Below are 20449 nucleotides of genomic sequence, written 5' to 3'. Positions count from 1 at the left end.
CCACATTGACGTTCGTACAGTTTGGAGGAGTACCGGCCACTATGGATCTTGTGTTTTATGTGACTGCTCCATTGTAGTCGATCAAGCATCTACGACTCAACATTGTCAACTTTGTGTAGTGATTCAGGTAGCCAAGACAAAGGTTGTGAGTAGGTAGGTACCTAGCTACCTAGCTATCGTAAGGCAGTGTATTCAATAATGAGTGACTGGGGAGAGATGGATTGCAGTAATAATTGCCTAAAGTAACCGCCCTTCTACGTAATACCATCATAACCCACCCAAATGACCATCTTTCTGGCGCTTAGGTCCATGCACATGTCCACTTAGTTCCAATAACCCTTAATACTGGATGACATGGGGCAACTGCGAAGTTAGTACGCAATACGCAGTCTGTGGATCGATCGAGCTCAGATTTGTGTTTTCCTTCACCTGTGTATGTCCCATATACTAGGTTGAGTCGTGAGTTGATTTGCCGATGACGCATGAAGGGGGCGGGTCTCCAGGTATGGGAGTGGCCCATGCATGATGAAGTTCGTCTAAAGCGCGCTTGTTCATATCTTTCTCCAAAACAGGTACCTTCGCATACAGCCTGCTACTTGCTCAAACGACTGGTTGTGCTTTGTTCGACAAACACTCAATGGTGGCCTCCAAAACGGTGGCCCCCGATTTCGCGAAACGAGGCCTTCCGGCTGCGTGCTTGTTTGCAATAAATTGAATGCGGCGGCGGCAAGAATGGTCATGGGTACCAGGTACCTACATGGACTCAGACTCATGTTCTTCACATGATCAAGTTAGGTAATTCCGCAACCACATTTGCCGCCGACATTGGGGAATCAGCAAGGGGGTGTTGGCACCTAAAATAGTTTAGCCTGAAGTATTTGCGCAGCAAGGCGGAACATACAGATTTTTAGGTAGTGGAGAAAATCCACCGTGACTGACCGATGCCACCATTCTTTCCGTTGAGCTTTAGGCTTTTCTTCGCCCTCTCTGAAGTGACAGCCTCAAGCTTTCTATGGCCCAAACTAGCTTATAATGGACGGTGCCTATTTAGGTAGTGAACTTGTACATGAATACTAGAAAGATATATGTTCTAGCCATATGGTAGGCATTTTGAACTGCTGGCTGTGTTCAGGAGATAATAAATCAGATCAGCGGCTCAAAGTAGTATCTGCTGCTTACCCTGCGCCCCGCACCCAAGTTTGAGATGGATGAGAACGGGTAAGATAACCACGTGACTTGGCGCTATGAAATAATTCGCTTATCGTAGCTCTTATCGATCAAGTCAATTGTTCCTTATCGAACTTTTTTTTTCTTCCCCTGGCGCCATTATGCCGTCCCCGCGTTAATGTTTGCTTGAACTGGCTCAACGAACGCGATGAGGCAGGAGAAATCTGGGCTTGCTTGTGCAAAAAGAAACTTGATAATAATCCAGATTGGGAGGGGTCGTACCAGCAGTATTACAATCTCTCATTTTTTTTTTGGCTAGCACTGCCTGACCCAACTAGAATCATCACATCAAACTTGGGCTCAGTTGCCCTCAAAGTTTGCCGCCAGTCGCGGCGAACAGCTCGCAACCATGGCTCCCTCCGCTACCAGTACCCAGTGGGATCATGAATACAACACACTCCGCCGCGAGAACCTCTTCCGGAACCCTCCGACCGATCACTCAGCCTACCCAGCTCTGCAAACTGCTGTCAATCCTCACATTGAGTCGTTCAATGCGCTTTTCAGGGACGATGGCAAGCCAGGCCTTATAGACCACGCCATCAGGGATATCGGGACCAAGTACTTCCTGGACGGTGATGCCAGCATGCCATCGTCGGAAAGGAATAGGCTCTCCGTACGTATCAAGGAAGTCAGCTTGCAAAAGTCTTGGGTGCCGACTACCAACAAATTCGCCAAAACACGAGAGATATTCCCATCAGAGTGCCGAGAGCGTCATGTATCATACAGGGGAAAACTCTCTGCGACTTTCGAATACCAGATCAACAATGGCGAACTCAAGGAGTGTGTCCGTGATATAGGCCAGATGCCCATCATGGTCAAGGTGAGTTGTTTACCAGCGTCCGACATGCTGCACCAAAGCCAAATACTTACACTATAACAGTCAAACAGGTGCCATCTTGAAGGCAACTCGCCTGCCCTGCTTGTGCAGCGCAAGGAGGAGAGTGAGGAACTCGGTGGCTACTTCATTGTGAATGGCAATGAAAAGATCATCCGGTTGCTGCTGCTAAACCGACGAAATTTCCCGCTGGCCATCAACCGTCCCAGTTTTCAGAACAGAGGCCCAGCTTACACCCCATACGGTATCATACTGCGCTCTGTCCGCCCCGACGAAACCTCTCAAACCAACGTGCTCCACTACCTCAACGATGGAAATGTCACATTCCGGTTCTCGTGGAGGAAGAATGAGTACTTGGTCCCTGTCATGATGATTCTGAAGGCGCTTGTGGAGACCAACGACAGTGAAATCTTTGAGGGATTGTGCGGCCCTCCAGGGTCCAAGGGCGTGGGCAACTCTTTCCTGACAGATCGTGTCGAGCTTCTCCTGCGTACATACAAGTCCTACGGCCTTTACAGCAAGACAAAAACCAGGGCATACCTGGGCGAAAAGTTCAGGGTCGTCCTCGGCGTCCAGGACTCCATGTCTCACTACGATGTCGGCACCGAGTTCCTCAAGAAGATAGTCCTTGTGCACCTGGGTAGCCATGACGTGACTGAACAAGAAGATGCCGACAAGTTTCGAATGATCCTTGTGATGATGAGGAAACTATACGCCCTCGTCGCAGGCGAATGCGCCGTGGACAACCCGGATGCGGTCCAAAATCAGGAGATTTTGCTGGGTGGTTATCTCTACGGCATGATCCTTAAGGAGCGTTTGGAGGAGTTTGTGGCAGTTTCGCTGAGGGCTGCGCTGCGAGATTATCTTCGGAGATCACCCGCCAACACATTCACTTCTGCCGCGTTTGAAAAAGACTTCCCCGCCAACATCTTCAGAAGAACAAACGAAAACCTTGGAAACAGCCTTGAGTACTTCTTGTCTACCGGCAACCTTCAGAGCCCATCGGGTCTGGATCTACAGCAAACGTCCGGGTTCGTGGTGGTTGCGGAAAAATTGAACTTCTTGCGTTTCATCAGTCACTTCCGCATGGTACATCGTGGTAGCTTCTTCGCCCAACTCAAGACAACAACAGTCCGCAAGCTTCTGCCAGAATCCTGGGGCTTTTTGTGCCCTGTGCACACGCCTGATGGTTCCCCTTGCGGTCTTCTGAATCATCTGGCGCACAAGTGCAAGATTATGACGGACGCGGTCGACGTCTCCGCCATCCCGAGGCTCGCTACTGAGCTTGGAGTTGTGGACACTTCATCAGCAGACACCGAGGAGAGCGTACCTGTGATGCTCGACGGCAAAATTCTCGGATGGTGCTCGCCGAAACAATCTCGTACCATAGCAGACACGCTGCGGTATTGGAAGGTTGAAGGCTCACACGGCGTTCCAGTACACATGGAGATCGGTCTGGTGCCTCCATCAAACGGGGGCTCTTACCCTGGAATATACATGGCATCTCAGCCCTCTAGGATGGTCAGGCCTGTGAAATATCTCCCTCTCGAGAAGGAAGATTACGTGGGCACTCACGAGCAGCCCTATATGTCCATCGCCTGTACAGAGCCCGAAATCGTCTCGGGCGAGTCGACTCACGTCGAGTTCGATCCCACAAACATGCTGTCAATCTTAGCCAACATGACACCTTTCTCAGACTTCAACCAGTCGCCAAGAAACATGTATCAATGCCAAATGGGTAAACAAACTATGGGAACTCCGGGAGCAGCCATCAGTCGTCGAACAGATAACAAGATGTACCGCATCCAAACCGGCCAGACACCAATTGTCCGAGCCCCGCTTCACAACGAGTACGGCTTTGACAACTTCCCCAACGGCATGAATGCGGTTGTGGCCGTTATTTCCTACACGGGGTACGACATGGACGACGCTATGATCATCAACAAATCGGCCCACGAGCGAGGATTTGGGCATGGAACAATCTACAAGACCAAGAAGATCACGCTCAAGGATGACTCTAGAACAAGGTCGACGAAGCATATTACCAAGATGTTTGGCTTTGCCCCCAATACAACCGTCAAGGCGCGGGATCTTGAGAAGTTGGATCTTGACGGCTTGCCGCGCATTGGTAGCAAGGTTGAGCAAGGTGATATCATCGCCGCCTGGCACACTGTCTCGGCGGATTACAGTGATCAACTAGTCAACCGCGACGGGCTCACACACTATGAGAAGTACAAGGACTCTGAAACGGCTTTCGTCGAGGAGATCCGCCTTGTTGGTAACGAAAACGGCACAGAGCCGCTGCAGACAGTGTCGATCAAGTTCAGGATACCACGATCTCCTGTCATTGGCGACAAGTTCTCGTCACGCCACGGGCAAAAAGGTGTGGCGTCTCAAAAGTGGCCTATGATTGATATGCCTTTCTCGGAGTCGGGGATGCAGCCAGATGTCATCATCAACCCGCACGCTTTCCCGTCTCGAATGACGATCGGCATGTTTGTCGAGTCGCTCGCCGGAAAGTCTGGAGCTTTGCACGGACTTGCTCAAGACTCGACTCCTTTCAAGTTTGACGAGCAAAACACGGCCGCCGATTACTTTGGTCATCAGCTCATGAAGGCAGGGTACAACTATCACGGCAACGAGCCCATGTATTCTGGTATCACCGGTCAGGAGTTGGCGGCGGACATATACATCGGCGTGGTTTATTACCAGAGGCTACGACACATGGTTAACGACAAGTTCCAAGTACGAACGACGGGTCCGGTGGTTCCGACGACGGGTCAACCGATCAAGGGAAGAAAACGAGGTGGTGGTATCAGAGTTGGAGAGATGGAGCGTGACGCCCTCTTGGCCCACGGAACGGCATTCCTGTTGCAGGATCGCCTGCTAAACTGCTCGGACTATACGAGGTCGTGGATTTGCCGGACCTGTGGCACATTCCTCTCGGTGCAGCCGACAGTGTCACCATTTGTCGGTAAACGCAAAGTCAACACGGTCAGGTGCAGGAGTTGTGCGCAGCGGCTAGATAGACTTGACGAGGATGTTGATCTCGCGACCCTCGAAGGTGAGATATGGGAGGATGGACAGGGTAACCAATGGATCGGAGGTGACAACACCACCGTCGTGGTTGTCCCGGGAGCCCTCAAGTTCTTGGACGTGGAGCTGGCGGCCATGGGTGTCAAACTCAAGTACCGCGTTGACCCCAAGGATGCGCCACGCAAGGGACCTACCAAGCGGGCGGGGGTGGATGGTTTCCGTGTTGGGAACTCGACGGTTGCTCTTCCTCCTGTGCACTGAATGTGTGGACCAGAGATGAGGTTGGGCGAGAGTGTGCTCGTGTGTTTTGCATTAATTTCGGCCGTTTTGTTGGCTTGATATGAGGGGCGTTCATCAAATACAAACAACTTGATTTTCTTCTTCCGACTTGCATCTTGTCAATTTCCGTTTCATGACATCCTTACTCTACTCTGATCTCATGATCTTCCACCCTGCGTACAACTGATTGCGGAAAGGCTGGGCCGCCACCCGACTGACTTTCAGATTGTTTCTACTTGTACGAGCATACAGTTCTCGCTTGGTCATGTCGCTGCCCGTGTGCGACATGCGATTGTCCGTTGGTGTTTTTTTTATTTTTTTTTATTTTTCTTATTGACATTTATGAAGAGCGCACCAAGATTGGAGGATACCTGCGCACAATGCTTTGCTGGTGACAACTGCGGTTGTCGTGGGGAGATTACACCTTTCTGGCCTATATAGTCAAGGTAAGGTCCCTGATGTTGTAGGTACGTGGAAATTACATCAATCTTCTTGCCACATACCACATACCTAGGTACATACATGGATTCCATTATATGGAACTGCAAGCTATATTGTCTGTATGCCTCAGTAACCTGTCTCCCATTTCTAGCGGAAATGGAACGACTTCAACGAGATCTCATTTCATGGAGACGCGTGCCCCGAGACTTTCGTGGGAACACTGAAAGAAGCATTATCAGTGACACCTGACATCTTTGATTTCCGATCTAGTGCTTAGTCTACGTGTATGAGCCGAGTGGTAGCTTCCTTGGGTTACACTTGTCGTAAAACCGGCGAAAAGGCCTTACTGATGTCAAGGTAGAGGTGGGTAGGTGCCTGCCTACTTTCTCTACTTGCTACTACCTACAATAGCACAAAGGTGGGCAGATTTCAGACATCTTAACTTGGGTTAGTCTGTGTTGCAAGCTTTCTGCGCGTGCCCGGATATCTGCCGATGGATGACAGACAGGGTTGAGTGTTGGACAAGACTTTGTTGACGTTGACGATCTTTCAGGTGTCCCTCAAAGTCCTGTTTGCCCCTGCGTCCCCCCCCCCCCCCCCCCCCCCCCCCTCCCGCCTCCCCAAGTATCTACCTCGTCAGGTCCTCGGCTCGACGCTTTTCTATCTGCGCTCCCGTCCTCTGATTCAAGACCAAGTGTCCGTTCCCTTCTTGTTGTTTAGATGATTTAGAGCAGGTGCTATCCAACCTCGAGACTCAACTCGGACTGCTCAGCTGCTTTGTTGTAGTCTTGGGCATTTTGGGCTCATCGAAAGATCCCAGGCTTGTTTGGCCTCGTATAGGCGCTGCTAATCAAGGCGTCTATGAAACCAACATGCCACCAGCAACCACGCTACTTCTGCTGTCCATCATCGGAGCTGCATGTCTAGTTCCGTCAGTGATTGCTGCAAGCGCATATGATTATGGATTCGACACAGGACCTCTCATCAGGAGACAGGTCAGCGAGAATGGGAACAACCCACGGAATCGCATCGTTGCCAAGGGCGCTCGCCGATCCAACGACAGTAAATCGGTGCCACTACGTCGAGAAATTCGAGAGTTTCAGGAGGATGGCGACCAATGGACGCTATTTATTCTGGGCCTGAGCCTGATGCAGTTTGATGACCAGGACGAGGCAATTTCCTTTTACCAAATCGCCGGTACGTTTATCTTTTTTTTCTTTTGCGGTGCCAGAGCCTTGGAGACTTCTCTGCATAGGGCGTCCTTCACACTGATATGATGAGATGGGGTAACGGCAACTCCGGACTGATTTACATCGCATCGGCGCTTAGGCATTCATGGTGTGCCATTTGTGGAATGGAATGGTGTTCAAGCAACGCCTGGAAACGAGCTGGCAGGCTATTGCCTCCACGAGAACACGCTGTTTCCCACTTGGCATCGCCCATACTTGGCTCTGTACGAGGTAAGCCTTTTTTGTCCGCCGGTACACTGACGGATGCTTTCCCGAGAGAGCTCCGATATTGTATCCACACTACGTGAGAAGGATCACAATGTTTTTGGTTTGATGAGGAGTCTCAGTCTATGTGATCAAGAGAAATAGAAGCACCTGGACTGATAATGTTGCGCCCGCAGCAAATTCTTTATAACCACATCCAGCAAATTGCGTCCTGGTACCAAGACGTGTCGACTAGAAAACGATACCAGCGCGCTGCTGTCAACTTTCGCATCCCATACTGGGATTGGGCAGCGACGCCTCCAGAGGGCGAGAGCCTGCTGCCTTTGGCAGTAAGTGGAAGCCCTGTTGTAGAAGTTGCTGGCCCCAATGGAGTACAAAACATCTCGAACCCCTTGTACGCATATGAATTCCGACCCCTTGACGCTTCTGCCTTTTACATGGCGCCTGTAAGTTCCCCAATGTGAAACCGACAACTATAATGTATACCGATATTCTCAGGAGGACGGAGTCATATATTGGTGCCTGTCGGGAGCAGCCAACACTCATAATGTTATCGCTTTCTCGATAGTGGGACCACTGGGACCGAACCCTTCGATCACCAAGCAGCCAAGGCTCAGAGGCAACGTCCAACAACACAAAGGTGGGCTTGGCCCTTGACCAGAATCATGGCGTGCTTCAGCAGCGCGTGTACACCATATTGTCTAGCTATGACAACTACACCACCTTCAGCAATGAGGCATGGTTTCCAAAGGGAGACAGCAGGCACGACTCGATCGAGTCGGTCCATGACGCCATACACAGCATCGCGGGACTTGGTGGACATATGACCTACATACCCTTCTCATCATTCGACCCCATCTTTTGGTTGCATCACACGAACCTCGATCGCCTGTTTACAATCTGGCAAGTCGTACACCCAGATGTATGGATTGAACCACAACCAGCGAGCATGGCGTCTTACACAACCTCCGCAGGGGACATTATGACTTCCAAGACTCTGTTGGCCCCCTTTTTCGCCGACGTCAACGGTACCTTCTGGACCTCAGACACGGTGAGGGATCCCGAGGTTTTCCAGTACAACTACAAAGAGACGGCCGGGGCCAGGTTTGCCGGCAAGCCCCAGACAGAGGATGAAACGGCGGCCCAGATCCGGGTCATCTCAACCATCAACAGACTCTATGGGCAGTCAAGCCCTGCACGCCTGGCTTATTCCCCATCGTCCCTGCACAGATCAAAGAGCTTCAAGGCGCATACCACCAACACCTTCACTGACGCAGCAGCGACTGGTGACTCGTCGAGATCGATATTGCATCGTGGCCGCAGCTACCGTGACTGGACCATCAATGTACACGCCGAGAAACAGGAGCTTGAAACCACGTACTTTGTCCACTTCTTCAACGGCTTCCCACCGGCCGCGGCAGATAGTTGGATATCTGCTCCCAATCTCATAGGAACACTTAGCATGTTTGCCTCGCCCAACAGCATAGGCATGGTGGCAGGGGCTGGCGCCAATAAGATCAACCTTGTCTCTGGCACGATCCCCCTCACTTCACACCTTGCGGGAAAGGTTGCCGATGGTGAGCTTGCAAGTTTGGAGGTCGACCAAGTAGAGCCCTACCTGAAGCGTTTATTGCAGCTGCGGGTAGTGCTTGTTGATGGGACACCCATCGATAGACGTGCCGTGCCGAGTCTTCACATATCGCTGGTTAGCTCCGAGGTCATGGCGCCCGAGACCGAATTCGAGCTTCCGAAGTGGGGAGACTCGGTTCATCATTTTGAAATTTGCTGAGAGCAGCATGCGATTTACTATCTTTATTTTTCTAGTTTCCAAGGGTTGCAATAGTTGTAATGTTTATCTGCTTGGATTCTCTGTTTACTTGGCTGAACCTCGTTGGATTGGTGGGAGGCCTGCGTGCCATTTTGAGATGGAACTTGGATATAAATTTGAGTCTTTGCGTTCGAGAAAGAGTGAGAATTTTGGTCAATAATCCCAAGACGGACTGGAACCTGACCAAAGTGCAGAGGCTGAATTTCAAATGTAGTAATCAACTTGCAAAGTATGAATATATCAGGTTGAGAGAAGATGGGGGTGGGCAATCGTCATAACGGCAGTGCGTTTTGGTTCGTCCGCAGTTTTGCATGCAGTGAAAAGTGTGAACTATGAACTCGCAGACTATTTTAATAACTATCTGTCATATTAGTTCATCGAGAGTGTATGCAAGCAAGACGAGTAATTGGTGTTAACGTCAATTATATTCTATTAGTTTGACAGACTATTGTCGATTGCTTTTCCTCCCGGAACACCCAAGTCAAATTGCTATAAAGTACGGCTTGTACATCTTCAATAACTCATCTAAATGCCATCCCCCTCCTTGGGGTTGTATTTGTCACTTGTTCGAAGCGGGTGTTAGTGATTTCTCCTCATCAAATCAAGAGCAGGACAAGACATGGAAGAAAGAAAAGTAGAAGATCAGATAAAAAATCAAGACAGTAACAAATATTGCATGTAGCTCAAATATATGTCATGGTGGGCAGCACAGGAAAAGTGACGAGACGACGCTTATGATTCAAGGAGCCGCATACAATACGCCAGCAGAATGTCCAGGGATAAAAGTCCAGAAACAGCAAACGAAAAAAAAAGAAGATACAAAAAGCACAACGCCAAGATGTGATGGGAGAAAAAAGAGTATGAAATGAGGCGAGGGCCTAGAGGTTCCGAAGGGGTGTTTTTTTTCTCAGGCCCCAGGAAGCCAGCTCTTCTTCTTCTTAATCTTGGTATCCTCCATACCTTTGAGGATGTCATCAAACGACATGCCCTGATCGCCACCGGTTACGGTGCTCCCGTGTCGAGAGTGATCCTTCGGATGGCTGGGCGGCGGGCCGTTGTTGCCCACGACCTGCAGGTTTCCGGCAGAGTAGCTGCGGCCCACGTGCGTGCGAGCCGACTGCGCAAAGGGTGCCGACGGCGATTCCATCTCGCCCGTGGCGGGGGAGTTGAGGTTGAGCAGCGACCTGTTGCTGCCGCTGTATGGGCTTCCGGTTGCGCCTGGGGGACCGGCGGCCGGATCCATGTCGACGGGTTCGAGACCGAAGGCGATGCTTGAACGCCAGTGGCCCGAGACGCGGTTGCGCGTCGACGCACCGGCGGGAGACTGCCGGCGAGGTCGGAGCATGGGCGAGCCCATGCCGCTCGCGGTTGGAGAGGCTGATCCGGGCGTGCCTGTGCCCATGGTGGGTGAACCAGACCCGTCGGCGTCCATGCCCGAGAAGCCGGGACGGGGCGGCTCGAGCGGCGACATTAAAGGGGGCAACATCTGCTGCGACTGATTCATTATTACCTGGTCAGGCCCTTCGGCGTCGTCCATGGCCGCTGCGGCCTCGGCCCACCTCTTGGCGGCTTGCCAGCAATGGGATCGATCGTATGTCGCCTCGACCGAGAACAACACCGCATCCGCCGACAACTCGACCTGTTTGTCCTGGTCCACTAGTTTGAACCACATCTAAAAACGAGAAAGGCATTAGTATATCTTCGCCTTGTACGATCAATGGCCTCAATATTGACTGACCTTGCGAACACTGGCACCGTCCTCCATCCATGGTGGATCGCCCTTGGGAGGCATGCACAGGAAGTACTCAGCACCCTCGGTGAAACGTACCCCTGGGGCGTCAACGGCAAGCATTGGAAGTGCTTGGATGACGACGTAGAGGAAGATCCAGCAGCCAAACCTCAAGTCTGAGAGCTCCGATGAGCTCTTGCCCTTGGCCTCGGCCAAATCATACTGCTTGAAGGCATCCAGGAAGGGATGCTGCAGGCTGTCAGTGTCGAAGTTGTATGATCGCCGCATGACCAGTATAAGCTCATGGCTCTTGACGCGCCTGTCGACAGCGGCCTGCTCTTTTGCCGAAAGCTGATCGTATGTCTCCAAGATTGTCTTCATTGTCGGCAACTGAATGGCAAGCTGAGTTAGTATTGTGTCGCGACTTCCAAATTGCTGTACCAAATGACAGCCGTCCCTCTGTACCACATACCTTGGGAACATCAAATGGTATAGGAGGCAGTACGGGTGGCGAGGAGTTGTCCTGAAGGCGGAGAAAGTAACTGCGTTAGTACGGTGCTTTCCTCCTTCCATGTCAAAACCAGACAAGACAATAAGCTTACATATTCCTCCAATAGTTTGCGAAGTGCCACAATCTCGGCGTGTGCTGGGTCAACAGGCTCATCGTGCGTAGCCTGGTTGAACATACGCGTCGTCATCTGCTCGCGGTCAACCAGGAGGTCGTAGAGGGCACAAAGATCCGAGTAAAGAGTCCGGAGGACCTGACGATTCAAGCCACTCTCAGTAAATGGGTTCTTCTTGCTGCGAGCCTTGGGCGGCCAGCTTCCGAACTGATGCTTGTAGTACTTGAGGATGAAACTGCGCATGCTGATGAAGCTATTTTTCCAGTTCTTGAAGCGAACGTGCCTGAAATCAGAATTCGATGTAGAGTTGGCAATGCCAGCGAAAATACCCGGGAAGGCCATGTCGTCAAGCCGAGTGCAGAAGTTATGCCTGCGACTCTCCAGGTCAAAGTGGGAGCGCTCTGCAGGAAGTCTGAGGTTAGCATCTTTCTCGGTTCGCCCAACAGAATAAAAGGGGTTAATATGACAGAGTGCCTTGCACGTCGGGCTAGGCGTCTCGATAGTGTGCCCGAGAGCCCTTTGAAGAATGTCTTTCCAAAGGAGAACGCCGAGACTTACCAAGACGGTCCCTTGTTGTCCGGGTGAGCTGAGTAAACATTGGGGACTTGAGTTCCATGATAGCCTCCCATTTGCCGACGGCATGCACAAAGGCCTCGTTATAGAGTTCCCAAGAGCGCATCTGCTCGCCAACCATGAGGCCCTGGACAGTCTTTTCCGGGCTGTGCTTCACGTCCGCAAGCCCAAACTGATCCGTGTAAAACGACATGCTTAGGTCCACGTCCCTGCCAAAGGACATACCGTCCGGGCTCGAGAAGCCAAACTCGCGAAGCAAACCTGCGATGCGTAACAGCACGTGAAAGAGCGAGGGGTTTTCCAATGTTGCCACCAGCGGTTGGCCTGTCAGGAAGGCAAAGACGTTTCGAATGTCGATAAGACGCTCAAGGGGCGGTGGGCCATGCACCGGCTTGGGCCAAGTTGGCGTCTCGGTGAGGAATAGTCGCAGCACCCCACTGCCTTCGCCGCCGGGGGGCGGACTGGGCGTCTTCTGCACATTGCGTCGAGCATCTTCGGCGGTAAGACTATCCCGTCCACTGAAGCTGTTTATCCGGTCTCGGGTGCCGGCAGGCGACGAAGTCATCTCCGCCCGCAGCAGGTCATCAAATACACTCGAGTCTGCGAAAATTCCACCGGGAAGCCTGAAGCTAGGTCCTGCACCACTGTCCCTGGGAAGCAGGAACACCATGACATCACCTGACTCATTCCACAGCTCCGGCACCTATACCATTTGCGTTAGTAGCCGTTTAATAAGGGAGAAAGATGGGACGACAGCAAAAAACAAAGCGCGGTTCGGATTGACAGTGAGTGGGGGTTTCATCACCTTTTCACCATTTGACAGATAGCTAGTACCGTACTCGGCTCTGCCTTCAGGGCTGAGGATCCAAGCCGCGCTGTTCGAGCCCTGGGCTACGGGTCCATTGTCATAGGCCTCCTTACCACGACCTCCGGGAAGCCAGCTTTTTCGAAGCCTTCCACGACTAGGACTGTTCCCAGGGACGGGCTTTCTCTCGCCGGAATGTGCCGATTGAGCCCTAGAATTTGCCGAGGGAGGCCTAGATGTCGCTGGCGTTGAGGCCTGTGTGCTTTGCGGGCCCTCAGTCCTTGCCTTGACGATCTTGGATCCTGGAGACGGGTGCGCCGAAACGCTCCTCCTCCCACGTTGCGGTTCGGGCGAAGGAGAGACTTGACGCGGGCGGGGCTGTAGCCTCTTCTGCTGTTTCCCCTTTGCTTCCGGTTCTGTCTGCCGTTGACGCGGTGCGATAATGTCTGAGCTGGGCGGGGAATCGGACGGCCGTTGCGTCATACCACCGGCCAGTGAATTATCTTTGGGTGGCGGCGGTGGCGGTGGCGGCGGCTCCAACGACTTGGAGGCCTTGTGGCTAAAGTTGCGCATCATGTGAGGGTCGGGATGCTTGCGCCGTGCGTCTGGATTTTGGTGAGTCGGGATGGCGTTGCCGGCCTTCGGGGCCGGGGCGAGGGGAGGCGGGAGCTTGGGCGCAGCAAATTCGAGATAGCCGGCGGAGGTGGGGGCTTCCGAGTGAGACTGGGCTTTACGATGGGCCGGGGAAGCCGAGCGATCATCACGGGGGTGTGGGGGAACAGGCTTCCGGCTTATCGACAGTCGGGAGGTGGGAGGACCCTGATCGGAAGGTATCGCGGGCGCCGTTCGTTCAGGGGGAGGCAACTCTGTAGCTGGCGATTTAGTCTTGCGGGTCGAGAAGAAGGACTTAAGTGTAGGCGAGGACTGCCTAGGAGGCCAGGCAGTCAGGGACAAGCGTTTGAAATTCCGCTGTTTGTCCGCCACCGGGGGAGAACTGGCAGCGGTGGTGAAGCTGCTGATGCTGCCGCTGCTGTCGGTAAGCGTGCTGGCGGTCTCTCCGAGCACTGGCTGGGTAGAGGCACGCTGGTGCGACCGCCTAATGTGGTCCTGCAGCGCATCGTATTCATCCTTTTGCTGCAGCTCCTGCACCTGCGGCCGTCCCTGTGGTACGCTCAGGCTCGTATCTGTGCGACCAAACGACTTGGGACTGACGCTGGTGTCGAATTCCTCGTCGCGCGGGACGAGGAACACTGACGACACGGGCCGCGGACGCAACCGGGGTCTTGAGGGTTGTTGCGGCGGCTGCTGCTGCTGCTGATGTTGATGTTGATGATGCTGCCGGTGTTGCTGCTGCTGTGGCATATGCTGCATCGGCTGCATCTGGCGCTGGTGATCTCGGGGCTGCGACGGCTGCGAAGACGGCTCCTTGTTCTCCTTGTCCTCACTGTGGCAAGAATCGAGGGTGGATAAAGGGGAAGTGGGCAAAGAAGGTGCAGAAAGACGGTTGGAACGATTTGAAAAGAAGCTCATGACTGAAAGACGCCTCTCTTTGGAGGACTTACTATTAGAAGCCATCTTGACACAGCGGGCCGTCGGCTGTCTCGGTCTGGTGTATCGGTAGACCAAGACTGGGATCCAACGAGCAATACGCGGGACAAGATGATGTAGGTAGAAGCTCTCTTTCAGAGAGACGAGTAGTCCGTATAGTGCGTGGATGATCGTGGGCACGGTCGTGAAGGCAGGGCGAGACTTTTTTTTTTCTCGGCTTCCTTCCCCCCTGGTCTGCTTTCTTCTGGCGCTGGGAAACCAGGCCGGACCAGTTTGACTAGCTTCCCTGGTTTACGAAAAGCATGTATGTACCTACCTTGCTTGCGCGCTTGGTTCGGAGGTCTCGGTTTCGCGGCTGGCGGGTACACCAAAACCTACGCTTCTGGGGGATATGATGGGGGGGTAAATCAGGCGAGGGGGGAGCGAGAAAGCTGAGCTTGTTTGTTCGGTGGCAGTCTAGCCCAGGCACGGTATGCGCACTTCCGATCGAGTCCAGGTCGTTCTTGTTGTTTTTCTCTGCAGGCTGGGGTTGTTTCGTTACCTAGAATGCCGTACTGTGCCAGACCAGACCTGATCAAGTTACGTAGACAGCAAGGCGGCATGTGGGCTTGAAAACGGCGTCGTCGGCCGGGATGGTGAGGCCAGCCAAGTGGGTCTTGGCGGAAGCTGGGCAGTGCAGCTGGGCGGGTTTCCGGGTGGGCTGGTGGATATGAGTGAGGCTTGGTAGTAGCACAGGTGAGTTGAGGCAACGCAACGAGTTATGCTTGGTATCATTACGAACGACCTGTACGGTACAGTAGTATCAAAACGATTTTTTTTCTTTTTCTTTTCGCTGTTTTTGGTTATATGAAAAGAACTTAGTCGCGTACTGTACAAGGTCCCTAGCAAGGTACTCCGTGCTTCTGTTGGCGGAAATAATTGGGTAGATCAGACCCGTCAGCTCATCATCGTCCGAGACCCTTGTCTCTTTGACTTTGACTTCTTTTTTTAATGTACTCCGTATGTTTTATGTGTGCGTGTGTGTCTATTTTTCTTTTCTTGGCTTTGACTTTTGTTTTGTTGGCAGGAGAAAAAAAAAAGTTCCTTTGCGGCTGCGAGGGGTCCTTCGAAATTGACAAGAAGCAAGCGAGCCAAAATCTTCGCTTGTATGGATGTCATTTCTCTTGTCGATGGTACAATCACTGGCGTATGACACTAAAGACTGACATGATAATTGAAAACAACACAGAGGATCGAAGCTATTTGTGTACGATGACGTTTATTTCTCGCTTCACCTTCTCCGGCGTAGCAACCCCCGCCCGCAGCAGACCTTGTTGACAAGCGGGCCGTTCGATTGGCCAGATCTGGCTATCGTCACCATCCGGAACTTGGCCCACAGCATGGGAAGTTGTTGTTTACCAACAACGACTTGATCTACGGTACCGTACCTACAGTGTGGTACTGTACAACGAACGTGATCAACTACTTAATTACTATGCAACCAAAGGTCACGGTCGTTTTTTTGAATCACAGCAATGCCTGATCATCATGCAATATGTTGCTAAAAACTACCCCCGAAACCCCTATACCCGGTTGCTTTCCCGTTTCGATCAATCGTCGCCTCCAGGTTGATGGTTGGCTCCCTAACTGGTACCGGACCCCCCATTTTTACTTTTTGCCCAAGCTGGGGGCCGCTTTGGATTTTTTTTTTTTTTTTGGGGGGGTACCTACTCTGATGCTTTTACGTGCAGTGAGTACGGAGCCGTCACTTGTCCCCGAGTCTCACGAGGTTTGTGATTTAAAAAAAAAAAAAAAAAAAAAAAAAAAAAAAAAGGGCCTAATTCGTTTTCAACATTCGCGCATATCTCGCTATCCGACTCAGGCCTAGTCTGGCGTCGCGTGTCATCTCCAAGAGAGAAGAACCATGGTAAGACATCAGTACTACAAAAAAAAAAAAAAAGGCTACCCACTCGGATGGCGGGAATAGCGCCTTTCTACCCATTGTAAGGGTACGCGTCAATCATGAGTGTAGTGTACCGGTAGTGTCTTGACTGTTGTGTTGGCATATTGACTACTTGGGTACTCCGTACCTACCCTACCGTGGCTTTGTACTGTGCATGTTCGCCCCCATCCGCAACAACTCGACAGTGTGTGTTCTATTTTCTACAGGATGTTGCCATGTTCTTGTGTTTACGGAGTACGGTATTTTCTGTCTTCACCGACAGGGGTAGGCCTTGGACCAAGTGCGAAGGAGCATTTCCATCTGCTGATAATATTAGCACACATCGTTCGGACGAATGTAGGGGGCTTCTCTTGCATGTTTCTTCTCTTCTTTGTGTTCCTTTTTGTCTTTCGTTTTTTCTTCTGCCTTGAAATTTTTCCTTTCGTCCCGACCTTTTGTTTTGTTATTATTATTTTTTTCCCGCGCATTAAGAGAGCATTGTGATGCGTTCGACAGCCCATTCAAACCAGTTCATTCTTGCACGTGCTCGCAACTAGAAAACGTCCAATTTTACCCTGCTTGCCTACTGCAAGTATCATGGTTCCAGGACAAGGCACTGCTCTCGGCGTTTTCGCATGCCACAATCAACTATTCTCAACCGGGCAAAATAGTTGGCTAGCGCCTTGTTATTGAATCCGCTGTCGTGGCAACGGGTTGTGCGCCGTCGTTTCGATGCACATAAAACCAAGTCTCCAGCCTGTAACCACTTTGGATGGAACGCAATCTGTAGTCTGAACTTTTTTTTTCCTACTCTGTCCATTTCAACGCGCTAAGCCTGCAGGTATAAACATGCAAGGCCAATGGCTTGGCACTCTAATTGGAATTCAATTCGTAAGACCCAGTTGGCAACATTCGCACGGCGACATTGAAACTTTGTGTTTATATCCACTCTGTTGCCGAATCCAGCATGGCGTTTTGGGAGTGCAAGCATACAAAAGACAGAAATTCTTGCACCAAGGGAGCCATGCTTGCTTCTCGAACACGGTATTACTTTCAGGTTTTGTCATTACTACCCTTTATTGCATCGCAGACAGCAGGCTACTGGATATTACACTTGCTAGGCAGGCCGCAAGGACCACCATCCTCTCCCCCAGAGTCCTTCTTTTCAGGGATGTTGGCGCCAGAGCCGTTGGCTGCATCGTCAGCCCTCTTCTGGCCTTCGGCCTTCTGCTCATTTGCTGGCTCTGCCTTCTCTGCGGTTACTCCGGGCTCGGATTTACTGCCATGCAGTCAGTTGGTAGCCTTGGACACGTGGTTGTAGAACTCCTCGCCCTGGATCCTGGCGAGCTCGAGCTCCTTCTCCGAGGGCTGCCTCGATCCGTCGCCGCCCGCAAAAGTGCCGGCTCCCCACGGGGATCCTCCGCGAGCCTCGCTCAGGTCGGTCTGAATGCCGAAGCACTTGGTGTATCCCAGGGGGACGTAGATGATGCCGTGGTGGGCAAAGGTCGACATGGCAGCGATAGCCGTTGACTCTTGACCGCCACCCTGCGAGGCGGTGGAGATGAAGATACCGGCGTACTTGCCGTAGAAGCCACCCGCAGCCCACTGCTTGCCGGTCTTGTCGATGAAGGCCTTCCATCTGTCGCAAGCGTTAACATATGGAAAAAGTCGCGGTATATCATCTGGGCATGACTTACTGTCCGGGGAAGTTTCCATAACGGGTGGGGATGCCAAAGAGGAAAGCATCGTATGCCTCAAGAGTTGAGGGCTTCATGTCATTGTCAGCAAGTACATGCTACGAACCCCGCCTTGATGAACGCTGGGCTTGACCTACATCGCTGAGGACCTTAACGTCGGTGGGCTTTGCGGGAGCCCCCATCTTGGAGAGGACCTCCTCCGGGAGAGTCTCCTCAATCCTTTGTGCAAGGATGTTAGCTTGGGAAGCTTTCTTTGAATAATATATGGATATTTACATTCAAGCGGGGCACGATGGAGTAAAGGGTAGGTAGGGTAGCCTTACTGGAACAGGTCGGCAGTGCCACCGGCCTTCTCAATACCAGCCTTCTCAGCTTCGGCCAGCTGCTTAATGTGGCCGTACATGGAGTACTGTTCAAAAGGGGACACATGGGTACCTGATCAGTCAAAGTCCAGTTGACGGTCAAGGGTATGCTGTCTTCTGACAAAATCCCATGTTTTGACTTTGGTCTGTTCAACTCACGTAGACGATGGCGATCTTGGGAGCCATTCTGACGGTAGCGTTCTAGGGTTCGGCCGGGAGAAAGTCCAAAAAGTTTACTGGATTTGGGATGAGGGTCGAATGTGTGTAAGAGGAGGTGTGAAAATAAGGGTATCCAAGTATATTGTCTAGGGAATGTAAGTTTGAGAAGATGGGGGACGGACGGTGAACAAGTGGCAGGTAGGTATTTATATGCCCCTCTTCCTCTACACATACCGAGAGATAGCGACGAGCCGGCCACCTGCCAAAGATACGGACGGGCCAGGGGACCACTTGCAATGCACAAACTGGCAAGCCAAGACAGGGATCTGCCGAGGCGTTTAGAACAAAATGGAAAAGGTCGAGCCCTTAATTATCCTCTTTCAAGTTTCCACTAGGTACATGACAGGAACCTACCTACCTACCTACCTACCTACCTACCTACCTGCAACCACCTAAGTGTACCTGCTTGAGGTACCTTTTCTTGCGGGGTAAACTAGGTTCCTAAGGTACCTACCTACCTACTTTACCTGACAAGGTGCATTGGATAAGATAGATGGCTCTTCTGCTAGGTACCTGCGCCAACTTCTGCTTGTCTCCAGTCTTCGGGCGTACCGCAGTACTACGTATATAGTAAGCATTAATAAACTGTGCGCTTGTTGTCATGGTGGGGTGCGGTTTCCCGATCCAGGTTTACTACCGTACCTACGTCCCTCCAAGGGGAGAGATCCTTGTCCCTGGCGAATCGGAATCGATGATGAGTTTACTTACAACCTTATCACACTGCTCTTTTACAGAGTAGATTCATACCCAGGGTACCGGAATTATGGTGTTATCATTGGTATTTCCCGCTCGAACAGCACTTGAGATCGAAATTTAGAGGCAAAGAAGATATCCTGTCGTCATCGAGTCTGTAAACTACCTACCTATACTAGGTACCTACAATACATTAGATAATTTGATCGGAAACGCTAGCACAGAGGTTGTTAAGCGCGGGGCCCATGGGGCGGGCTTGGTTGCTGCTGCATATAGCTCCTTCCAGATGTGCGTAGTACCGTGATTGCATGGATGGTAGTTCCAACAACTCAAATCCAGCCCACCAAAACCCACTATCGAGGCGCACCCCGACCGCCACGCTGGTGAAGCGCCTACCTTGCCTTGCTTGCCTTACCTACCGAGTTAGCTCCCAGCCTACCGAGTAGGTAATGCTTAATAAGCTCTGACAATTCAAAAATCCGGCCAAAGCCAAAACACCAAGCCATCCCACGGGGGCCCTTTTTTTCGTTTGTTTTTTCAAGCATTTGTCGTAACTGACAAATGATCAAGTCCTTCCACCAATCGCTCCTTGAATACACTAAGGTGCATTACCAAAGCATGGCGTGCCTAGGTACTTTTCTTCAGGCTACGGTAAACACAACCGCAGAGAGTCCGGAACGTTTGAGCCGGTTGACCAGCAACAAGGCAATCAAAATGCAGGCTCTCAGCTTGATGGAGATTTTTCTTTTTCCTTTACGGAGCACGTTAATGTGATGTTACTCAGCGTATGTGCGGGGAACGCGAACACCCACAATACCCCACTATGTTCCATATCTAGTCTAGTCTTGGCGATTCTTAGAGTTCCTATCAACGTGAAGTGAACAGATGACTATTGCTGCATCCCATGAGAAAAAAAAAAAATAGACCATGTGGAACGTAGTTTCATCCGCCCTGCTCTTTCTGACACGACCCAATTGTGAATGGCGCAATAGCCACCAATTAATCACAGATCGCCAGGATTCACCGACTGTTGATGCGGCTTATTGAGCGTATGCGGACGCAGTCGCAGCTTCACGATGTCACCTCGCAACACGCGTATAAAAAAAGACTGCGTAGAAAGGGGGGGGGGGGGGGGCTGTGCAGAAAACACAATCAGAAGAAAATGCTAACGGATATCTA

The 20449-nt window shown here is 51.6% G+C and overlaps 5 protein-coding genes across 5 annotated transcripts; 2 read left to right on the top strand and 3 right to left on the bottom strand.

The window, feature by feature from the left end:
- The first annotated feature begins 1330 nt into the window (after window positions 1-1330).
- Window positions 1331-5485, top strand: MGG_01572 (DNA-directed RNA polymerase I subunit RPA2). The gene is made up of 2 exons (XM_003714502.1): window positions 1331-2047; window positions 2108-5485. Exons 1-2 carry the CDS (start codon window positions 1577-1579, stop codon window positions 5357-5359), a joined length of 3723 nt encoding a protein of 1240 aa, XP_003714550.1. The 5' UTR covers window positions 1331-1576; the 3' UTR covers window positions 5360-5485.
- A 1205-nt stretch (window positions 5486-6690) lies between these two features.
- On the top strand, window positions 6691-9061 carry MGG_01571 (tyrosinase; the record flags this gene model as incomplete). The annotated part of the gene is made up of 4 exons (XM_003714501.1): window positions 6691-7015; window positions 7148-7278; window positions 7449-7718; window positions 7841-9061. 4 exons carry the CDS (start codon window positions 6691-6693, stop codon window positions 9059-9061), a joined length of 1947 nt encoding a protein of 648 aa, XP_003714549.1.
- A 399-nt stretch (window positions 9062-9460) lies between these two features.
- Window positions 9461-15584, bottom strand: MGG_01570 (uncharacterized protein). The gene is made up of 7 exons (XM_003714500.1): window positions 14393-15584; window positions 12831-13696; window positions 12011-12728; window positions 11432-11853; window positions 11302-11352; window positions 10839-11219; window positions 9461-10772 (listed from the first exon to the last, which is right to left on the bottom strand). The coding sequence occupies exons 1-7, from the start codon at window positions 14403-14405 to the stop codon at window positions 10008-10010; spliced, it is 3216 nt and encodes a 1071-aa protein (XP_003714548.1). The 5' UTR covers window positions 14406-15584; the 3' UTR covers window positions 9461-10007.
- A 64-nt stretch (window positions 15585-15648) lies between these two features.
- MGG_15733 (uncharacterized protein) lies at window positions 15649-16023 on the bottom strand (the record flags this gene model as incomplete). Its single annotated transcript, XM_003714499.1, has 2 exons — window positions 15649-15818; window positions 15930-16023. The coding sequence occupies 2 exons, from the start codon at window positions 16021-16023 to the stop codon at window positions 15649-15651; spliced, it is 264 nt and encodes an 87-aa protein (XP_003714547.1).
- Window positions 16024-17166: 1143 nt separating this feature from the next.
- MGG_01569 (minor allergen Alt a 7) lies at window positions 17167-18888 on the bottom strand. Its single transcript, XM_003714498.1, has 5 exons — window positions 18518-18888; window positions 18320-18405; window positions 18134-18215; window positions 17997-18067; window positions 17167-17938 (listed from the first exon to the last, which is right to left on the bottom strand). The coding sequence occupies exons 1-5, from the start codon at window positions 18542-18544 to the stop codon at window positions 17590-17592; spliced, it is 615 nt and encodes a 204-aa protein (XP_003714546.1). The 5' UTR covers window positions 18545-18888; the 3' UTR covers window positions 17167-17589.
- Between the last annotated feature and the right edge of the window lie 1561 nt (window positions 18889-20449).

This window comes from Pyricularia oryzae, chromosome 2 (genome assembly GCF_000002495.2).
Source record: "Pyricularia oryzae 70-15 chromosome 2, whole genome shotgun sequence".
Classification (NCBI taxonomy): Eukaryota; Fungi; Ascomycota; class Sordariomycetes; order Magnaporthales; family Pyriculariaceae; genus Pyricularia; species Pyricularia oryzae.
The sequence above is the reverse complement of the archived record's forward strand: the minus strand, read 5'-3'. Positions and strand labels throughout refer to the sequence as shown.

Excerpts from the sequence above, each read along its gene's own strand:
- MGG_01569 (XM_003714498.1), bottom strand. The coding sequence starts at position 18,544 with ATGGCTCCCAAGATCGCCATCGTCTAC. Across the intron at positions 18,406-18,517 it reads CCAAGATCGCCATCGTCTAC|TACTCCATGTACGGCCACAT; the intron begins GTGAGTTGAACA and ends CCTTTTGAACAG. Across the intron at positions 17,939-17,996 it reads TATGGAAACTTCCCCGGACA|ATGGAAGGCCTTCATCGACA; the intron begins GTAAGTCATGCC and ends CGCTTGCGACAG.
- MGG_01572 (XM_003714502.1), top strand. The coding sequence starts at position 1,577 with ATGGCTCCCTCCGCTACCAGTACCCAGTGGGATCATGAATACAACACA. Across the intron at positions 2,048-2,107 it reads AGATGCCCATCATGGTCAAG|TCAAACAGGTGCCATCTTGA; the intron begins GTGAGTTGTTTA and ends ACACTATAACAG.
- MGG_01570 (XM_003714500.1), bottom strand. Across the intron at positions 11,353-11,431 it reads GCAAACTATTGGAGGAATAT|GACAACTCCTCGCCACCCGT; the intron begins GTAAGCTTATTG and ends CTCCGCCTTCAG. Across the intron at positions 11,220-11,301 it reads TACCATTTGATGTTCCCAAG|TTGCCGACAATGAAGACAAT; the intron begins GTATGTGGTACA and ends CTTGCCATTCAG.